Genomic DNA, 9,632 nt, shown 5'->3' with positions numbered 1-9,632 from the left:
TTTATTAACAAATTCCCAATCTGAATAATTTGAATACCAAGGCCTAGTATAGAATATAAGGAAATATAATAGATGTTACAAAACGTGGAATCTACTACATTTGTGAGTTTTGGGGGCATATTTGGTGGTAAAAAAAAGGGCAATGTATTGTGTGGGCACTAATATGTTGTCTAATATTGTTGCCCTTTTTAGGGTTAAAATACATAAACATTTAAACTTGAATTAAATGATACCGCACTGTCTTAGATGGTTAGAAAAAAAAAGTTCCCTGAAAGCAATCTCTAGGCGACAGACATTGCACTGCAATAAAGTGAACTTATGCATTAGTTGGTCTAATGAAACAAAAACGAACTCGAGGCAAAACTGTTTATCCACATTTTATTTGAACAAAGAAGCTGTTCCTGACACACATCAGTGCTCCAGTCTACTTCAGCTTCTTCTTGGGGCGCAGGTTGTTGGTGTGACCGCACTTCTTCTTGCGGCAGTTGACGGCACGCGGGTGCAGACGGGCGTAACACCTGCGACACAAGAACACCATTTAGTCACCAGATTTTCAGTAGAACACTGGGAAATAAATAAATACTGAAATGCAACTTACTTGCGGCAGATCATCTTCTCACAGTTGTATTTCTGGGCCAGCTGTCTGAGGGACGGCTCAATGATGCCTCCTCTGAGACGCAGCACCAGGTGAAGAGTGGACTCTGAAAGATGGATGACAAACATTCAGTTTCAGCGCAGCTGTGACATCAGCACGTCTCGACCAATCACTGATTACAATGCACTGATACGAAAAGTACACGCACTGACAGAAGACATTTAATTGCAGGCAGAGAATATAATGTGCATGGTGGGTAACGGTAAGACCTCTCGGATTCGGAATGACACAAGAAATGCTGACACAGACACACGCTTGAAGAAACACACTTTATTATATTTTTAAGAACAGATGACAGAAAAGTCATCTTTGCGCATGTCTGATGTGCTGATACGGAGGCGTGAACATGCGTATGTAAAGGGTTCTCACTCTTTCGTATTTGTTTTTGCAAGAATAGTATCGTCTATGAGAATACAGCAAATGATCTCAGACATCTCAGCTCAGGAGGTGTTTTGAGTTCAGTTCACTTTATTTCCACAGAGCAGTTCCTTGTGAACGCAACTCTGCAGCCTATACATCTGTGATTAAAACATAAAATAATATTTTTATGATTATTTCATATCTATACAAGTTACTATCACAGATGTATATTTATTACAAGACAAATGAGTACTACAATCATACAAATAACTACTATATCACGTACATTTTCTGTGTGACAACGGTGAATTATCAGAATTGTATGTGCGTGTACACATACGTACAGTATTATACATGCTATTTGTTACTCAAGGTGGTGCTGATGTTTCAATGATTGACTTAATTTACATTTGACATTGTTATTTCATGACGAAACAATGAGGAAGTAAACTATAGCAAGTTTAACACATTAACTGCATGATTTGACTATTGTCATTTGGGTGTACTACGGAAATTATGTAAGTTGTGTGTCTATTTAGACTCAAAAAGTACTTGAGAAAATACATTGTGTAGCTCAATGTGTGTTTGACAGCCCAGTTGCATCTCATGAAATTTCAGTGTGGAAGTCATGAATCCTGTTGTGTGATTTGTTGCATCATCTCTTTGATATATATATAAAAAATACATTTTGTAGATCCATTTGTGATAGATATATGTGCAGGGTCAAATCCACACATTTAAGGGTTAATGTGATACCGGAGTTTAGACTGTTTTTAACAAACACACCTTTCTGAATGTTGTAGTCTGAGAGTGTGCGACCATCTTCCAGCTGTTTGCCAGCGAAAATCAGACGCTGTTGGTCAGGTGGGATGCCTGAAGAAAAATCAAGACATTAGTGATCTCACAACAGTGCTACCATGACTCTTATGTGTACAGAACTCAAATGGTACTTTACAGGGACCGTAACTCATGAGAGGTGAAAAATGTGAGTCGTAGCATTTGTTCCAGATGTATATTTTCAGTTGATTTGTTTTTTGTATGTGTGTGTTCCTGTCCAGATCACCCTAATTCTCCAATTCATTAAATACAATAGCGGTTACATTAAGGTACAGAGTACATACTGATATCAATGCACCCTTAACCCTTGTACGTCAATAAAAAAAAGTTACTCGGAGGTCCTCTAGAGGACAAAAATGTCCACATCACAAAACTGCCATAAAAATATTATATATTAATATTATTTTCCACTTTCAATGACTTAAGATTTTTTAACCAACATCAGTCCTGATCAAAACTACCAAATATTCATTCATTTTCAGGATTTTAACCATTTAAATGCCAGTTTGTTTACATAATGCCACTGTTGTTTTTTTACACACACACCCCCACACTTCTCAATACACACATACAAAACACACTCTGACATCCATACAGACACACCCACACAATTTTACCTGCATCATTTATTCAATTGGCCTGCAGTGCTCTATAATACAGCAAACAGAAAATAGGAAAAAAGCTTGTATTTGCTCCATAGGCTAAACATGAGAAAAATGGCGCCATCTGGTGGAAAATATTAAACATTTAATTTTGAAGCCAGGGCTCCAGAATAAAAGCCTAATATCATAGAATTCATGATTTTATGCTTTAATGGCACTGGGATCAAATATTGCAGTTTTAATGGGTTTCAATGGGGACATTTTTGTCCTGAAGGTCCTGAGTGTAACTATTTTGTCTACACAGTGTATTATAGATGTATTACAGGAACTGAGGTTGAAATATCAAAATACCCCCAAAAATACACACCTCTTGCCAAATTTATGCCGTTGGCATTAACAGCCAAAATGATCGAAAAAACAAAAATGAAAAAGACAAAAATGTCCCGAAGGTCACACAAGGGTTAAGTTCATACACACCCTCTTTGTCCTGAATCTTGGCCTTCACATTCTCGATGGTGTCGCTGGGCTCGACCTCAAGGGTGATGGTCTTACCGGTCAAAGTTTTCACAAAGATCTGCATTTTGCCACTGTCACATAGAAAGAAAGAAATTCACATCAATGACAGCCTCTTACATTAGTGTACATCACCGATGGGATGTCTGAAGTAACAAAAGTGCTACATGGAAATGGCAATAATTGAATGAGAACTTTTACCATTTTAATTAAAATGCTATATTAGTCTCTACTCTTCAGGTTAGATACTAACTGTAATGCCCTTGGTTAGTACTTCCACTATGCACAATAACAATTAAGTTGAATCTAATATAATACGACCATTAAGTGTCATGATATATAACACAATAGCACTCTATTACCATAGATACAATTACAATCGTAGTACTTTTATGTAAGAGTAACAGGAGGCTACATCTAACAACATCGACTTCTATTGCTCAATAGCATCTAGTCTCAGAACAGAGACGTTCTTAAGTTTTACTTTTCATTTTCAGAACATATGTTACACGTTTAATGTAAATAAAGAGTGTTTTTATCACACACACGTGGCAGCAGTGACCATGGCAGTTCGCCACATTTAACTTCAATCGCGATAAAAAAGCGTCCTAATCTACAATATAATATTCTTCATTCAAGACGTTTAGGAACATAAGCATCTAATGTTGACATACATGAACAAATGTGGTTAAATAAAGAGTGGAATGATCAGTGAATTAAGCGGTTTTTTCGGACAGTAATTCTCACCCTCTCAGTAGCTGCTGATCCGGGCGGAAAAAGACCGACGCATGTTCCGTGCGTGTATTTGAGCGTCGGAGCCACTTTACTGCCGCCTGCAGGCCGGGAGGAGAACAGCAGCACACCGCTGACGCATAGAACATTATCAAAGTCCTGTTCAAGGCAAGTCCGTCCACTCGGCGGCCATCTTTGGAAGGCTACCGGGCAGCTATTTTCAATGTAAACAAGCGGCATAAAAGTACAGCTTCAATCTACTTGAATGGGGAAAGATCAAAATCTCCAAAACGTTAGTCAAGACTATTATCAAAGAACATATTTAAAATCAGCAGTAAATCTGACAACAATTATATTATAAATTGTGCTTCTTTAGCTCAAATGGTGCTAAAAAACAACAACAAAATCTTTTTTTCTGGCTGGTTCAGATAATGCGCGATCTTGAGTTGACTGAGTATGTCTCAAATTACTATTTAGCAGAGACGGGCCACTTCTATTGAAATAAATGGGAGAAATCAGAACGCCCAACCAAGGAGCTCTATGCATAGAAATCTATACCTCATTAGCAGGCCGCCATACGATCAGCGTGTCCGCCATATTGGAATGGTCAAGAGCCATCCGTCAACACATTAAATGGGTAGATACGGTCTGCAACAGTCTGGAGTCTTTTCCAGCCAACTTTCAGATTATCTGATTTTCCATAAACACTGGGCAATATTTTAGATTATATAAAAATTCCTTTAATTACAGACTATCATGTGTGTTGTTGAAAATGCCTTTGATTGAGGCTATTTCGCTCTACTATCCTTCTTCACCCAGACAACATGGCAAAAATCACAATGGCAGTGGTTAGCCACCACAATATTCTCTGTGACCATCACTCTGAAGCATACACAACACCTGGACTTGCTGACATAGAGGATGATGAACACAGACTCATGGAGGGAGAGTGAGACAGGGACCAGCCCTGCAGTCTTGGCAAGGAGGAAAAGCTAGGAACTTCAATCTCTAGAATTTACTCAGAATGGAACCAAAATAAAAAAAATCCAGTGAGGGGCAGTTCTGTGGACGGAAATGCCTTGTTGATGAGAGAGGTCAACAGAGAATGGCCAGACTGGTTCGAACTAACAAAGTCTATGGTAACTCAGATAGCCTCTCTGTACAATTGTGATGAGAAGAATATAATCTCAGAATGCTATTCTGAGATGCGGGTTAGTGCTGTTTTGGCGGCACGAGGGTGACCTACACAATATTAGGCAGGTGGTTTTAATGTTGTGGCTGATCGGAGTATATATACTGTATATATCTATTACTGTAGTGATGTGGGCATGGCCAAGCACGTCTGTGGAGAGCGAGGCCGGGAGAGGAAGAACGATAAGGATTGACACCTGTGGAAAATTATCTTTCACAGCCAGTGGCTGTTCTTGCTTACATGGTGCTCTAGGTGAGATCCAACGTGGTGCCCCCCTCAATATTTAAGTCCTTTTTTATACTCTAAATCTCCACTTTCACATCTGAAAGTCACATTTGATGCCTGTTTAGTTTCACTTTCACGTCTGAAAGTGTAAGTGGAGATTTAGAGTAAAAAGGGACTTAAATATTGATCTGTTTCTCACCCACATCTATCATGTCGCTTCTGAAGACCTAGATTTAACCAGTGGAGTCTTATGGATTGCTTTTATGCTGCCTTTACGTGCTTTTTGGAGCTTCAAAGTTCTGTCCAATATTCACTTGCATTTTATGGACCTACAGAACTGAAATATTCTTCTAAAAATATTCATTTGTACTCTGCAAAAGAAAGAAAGCCATGTTTCTGGAATGGCATGAAGGTGAGTAAATGATGAGAGAATTTTCATTTTTGAGTAAACTATCCCTTTAAATAAAAATAACTAGACAATGAATATGATATTCATTGTCTAGTTATTTTTATTTAAAGGGATAGTTTCCCTTTAAATACATATGATTTTCTGTAAAACCTGTCAACAGAAAACTGGCTCAAAATCTGCAGACTAGCGCCGTCTAAGCCCGACTGCAATTCAGGGCAAAAATCGGACCTAAAGTCATGTTGTGTACTCCAGTTAAAGTTTTACAAAACACAGTATATCATAATAAATTTTGTGATTTGTTTTAAAAAATCTCAAGGGTCACGAAAAAAATAATAAGAATTGTACCGTAAGTGCCAAAACAAAATTTACCCTGAAAAATTTCCTATAGAAATTCTTTAAAAAGTCAAAAAGATTTTGTTGAGAATGTTGTATTACAGTATTTCTCAATCACTTTGAGCTCAATTCATGAAGGAGAATTATTATTTTTTTCAAAACAGTAAGTTCAAATCTCTGAACAATTAGTTTCTTGTTCACACCAGATTTTAATTTCTTTTTTTTTTATTATTCTTTTTTTTTTATCCCCTTTTCTCCCAATTTGGAATGCCCAATTCCCACTACTTAGTAGGTCCTCGTGATGGCGCGGTTACTCACCTCAATCCGGGTGGCAGAGGACAAGTCTCAGTTGCCTCCGCTTCTGAGACCGCCAATCCGCGCATCTTGTCACGTGGCTCGTCGTGCATGACACCGCGGAGACTCACAGCATGTGGAGGCTCATGCTACTCTCCGCGATCCACGCACAACTTGCCACGCGCCCCAATGAGAGCGAGAACCACTAATCGCGACCACGAGGATGTTACCCCATGTGACCTCCCTAGCAACCGTGCCAATTTGGTTGCTTAGGAGACCTGGCTGGAGTCACTCAGGAGTGGTAGTCAGCGTCAATACTGCTGAGCTACCCAGGTCCTCATCAGATTTGAATTTCTTATTAATTTAAGCAAATTGCATGTGTTTTGGCACATGTGTGCAAAATTTAAATTGTCATACTCTTCACAACTTCTAAACATTCTTTCATCGTGTGTGCCATCACAAGCAAAATGATCCATTCAATTAGCAAAATCTGTCAGACATACATGTATATTCCATAAATATCTATGACATCCGAAAACTAGTGGAGGTCAGTGAGAAAGAGAAGCTGGTAGATACTGTTTCAGATGCAGGTAGAACAGCGAGCAACACACACACTTTGGTTCCGGATGTAGAGCCCCCACAGCAGGGCATTTGGGTGATGTCTCGGCGGCATACTCACTCAGCAAAGTGACACCACTCTCCCGTTCCTGTTAGGGTTTCCTATCGATTCTCCCCACTCAATGATGCACCCACTGAGAATTATGTTGAAAGAGCATTGGTCATAGATGATTCTATTGTAAGGAACGTGGAAATAGAGACTCCAGCCACTATTGTTAAATGCATTTCGGGTGCCAGAGCGTCTGACATCAGATCAAATTTACAAGTGCTGGCTAATGCTAAACGTAGATTTTCTAAAATTGTTATTCATGTCAGCACTAACGATATCTGACTTCGCCAGTCGGAGATCACTGAAGATAATGTTAAAGAGGTGTGTGTCAGACAATGTCAATGTCTGACACTGTAATATGCTCTGGCCCCCTCCCTGCTCATTGTGGTGATGAGGTTTACAGTAGATTAGTGTCACTGAATGGCTGGATGTCTGAGTGGTGTCCGGAGAATAGCATAGGATTTATAGACAATGGAAGAGTTTTTGGGGTAGACCTGACCTGCTAAAGAGAGACGGAGTCCATCCCTCCAGGGAAGGTGCCACTCTCCTCTCTAGTAATTTGGCTTATAGTCTTAATCGTGATTGTATCTGACTAACTGGGGCCCAGGTCAGGAAGTTGACAAACTGGTTAAACCGAACATCTGCTAGCTGCCTTGAGACATCACACAGGTCACATAAACTACAACACATAGAGACTGTATCACCTAGATATCATATAGAGACTGTGTCTGTTCCCCAAACTACCTAACACAAATCTCTCACTAAATCATTTAGAATTTTTTTCAAACTTTCAAGGTCAAACTTGAAGAAAAAAAAAAAAAAAAAAAAAGATTTATATAAAATCTTTATATGATAAAGATCATATAAAGGTAGAGCTACTAAATATTAGATCTCTTTCTACCAAAACACTAAATGTAAATTCAATTATTACAGATCGTTGATGTGCTCTGTTTGACCGAAGCCTGGTTTGAATATACCTGGCCTAATATGAATATATTAGATTAAATGAATCTACTCCCCCAGGTTATTGTTATAAACATGAGCATCATCTGAAGGGTTGATGAGGTGGTGTTGCTACAATTTACAGTGAAGTTTTTGGTGTTACTCAGAGGACAGGATATAAGTTTAAGTCTTTTGGACTAATAATGCTTAATATGACACCGTTGTCTTTTGCCCTTGCTACAGTATATAGATCATGTACAGTATATAGTACTCTGGTTTCCTTGGTGAATTTGCAAATTTTCTATCAGATCAAGTAGTTAATGTAGATAGAGCTTTAATTGTTGGTGACTTCAACATTCACATAGATAATGAAAATAACACATTGGGATTAGCATTTATTGATATTCTCAACTCTCTTGGAGGTCAGACAAAATGTGACAGGACCAACTCATTGACATAATCATACACTAGATTTAATTCTGCCATATGGAGTTGATGTTGATACTATAGAAATTCTTCCACAGAGTGTTGACATCTCAGATCATTACCTCGTCTCTTGTTTGCTGCGATCACTCAATCTACACCACGCTATCATTCAGGAAGAATTATTCTTTCGACCACTAAAGATAGCTTCACTAATAATCTTCCAGAATTGTCTCACATACTCAGTAAGACAAAAAGTCTTGAAGAATTTGATGTAATAACAGAAAATATATATACAGTCTTCTCAAGCACTCTTTTTGAACTTGTGGATTGAGGATTTGAACTTGTGACTCCAGGTGTGGTAGTCAGCATCTTTACTTGCTGAGCTACCCAGGCCTCCTTCTCTAACACTCTTGATATCTAGTGTCGCAAACCTTCAATTAAAGAAAATTAAAGAAAAAAGCCCCACACCATGGAACAATGATCACACTCATGCTCTCAAGAGAGCAGCTTGGAAAATTGAGCGCAAGTGAAAAAATACAAAATTAAAGGTATTTCACAGGGCATGGAAGGATAGTCTGTAGCTACAGATGGACACTAAAAGCTGCCAGGTCAGCATATTTTAGCAAACTCATATAAAACAACCACAACAATCCTAGGTGTTTATTCAGTACTGTGGCTAAATTGGTTAGGAATAAAGCATCGACTGAACCAGATATTCCATCGGAGCACAATGGTAATGACTTCATGAATTTCTTTATTGATAAAATGTAAATAATCAGAAATAAAATTGGAACTATGCAATCAACTGTCACAGCACCTCAGAAAACAGTGTCTCATAATTTTCCTCACGAGCAACTTCAATCCTTCGCTGTCATAGGTCATGTAGAGCTAACCAAACTTATCGAAACATAAAAAGCCACAACATGTTTGTTAGATCCAATACCAACTAAGCTCTTAAAAGAGGTATTCCCTGTAATCTCAGAACCTCTTCTTAATATTATTAACTCCTCTCTATCCTTGGGACATGTCCCAAGAAACTTTAAAATGGCAGTTAACAAACCGCTTATTCTCATGATCCTGGAGAATTGGCTAATTACAAACCGATTTCAAATCTACCATTTATGTCCAAAATACTAGAAAAGGTAGTTCCCTCCCAACTATGTTCATTTCTACAGAGAAATAGTATATATGAACAATTTCAGTCAGGATTTAGGCCTCATCACAGTACAGAGACTGCACTTATCAGAATTACCAATGACTTGCTGTTATCATCTGATCACGGCTGCACTTCTCTTCTAGTGCTTTTAGATCTTTGTGCTGCCTTCGACACGATAGATCACGACATTCTTTTGAATAGGCTGGAGAATTATGTTGGCATTAGTGGACTTGCATTAGCATGGTTTAGGTCCTATTTATCAGACCGCTGCCACTTTGTATGTGTAAAT

At 38.5% G+C, this 9,632-nt stretch overlaps 1 protein-coding gene across 1 annotated transcript; it reads right to left on the bottom strand.

Annotated features, from left to right (window-relative positions):
• Nucleotides 1–364: 364 nt before the first annotated feature.
• On the bottom strand, nucleotides 365–3,769 carry LOC127440431 (ubiquitin-60S ribosomal protein L40). The gene is made up of 5 exons (XM_051696992.1): nucleotides 3,715–3,769; nucleotides 2,932–3,041; nucleotides 1,802–1,888; nucleotides 599–701; nucleotides 365–518 (listed from the first exon to the last, which is right to left on the bottom strand). Exons 2-5 carry the CDS (start codon nucleotides 3,032–3,034, stop codon nucleotides 425–427), a joined length of 387 nt encoding a protein of 128 aa, XP_051552952.1. The 5' UTR covers nucleotides 3,035–3,041; nucleotides 3,715–3,769; the 3' UTR covers nucleotides 365–424.
• Nucleotides 3,770–9,632: the final 5,863 nt, after the last annotated feature.

The sequence above is a fragment of the Myxocyprinus asiaticus genome, chromosome 5 (assembly GCF_019703515.2).
Source record: "Myxocyprinus asiaticus isolate MX2 ecotype Aquarium Trade chromosome 5, UBuf_Myxa_2, whole genome shotgun sequence".
Lineage (NCBI taxonomy): Eukaryota > Metazoa > Chordata > Actinopteri > Cypriniformes > Catostomidae > Myxocyprinus > Myxocyprinus asiaticus.
This window is presented reverse-complemented; position numbering and strand designations above follow the sequence as displayed.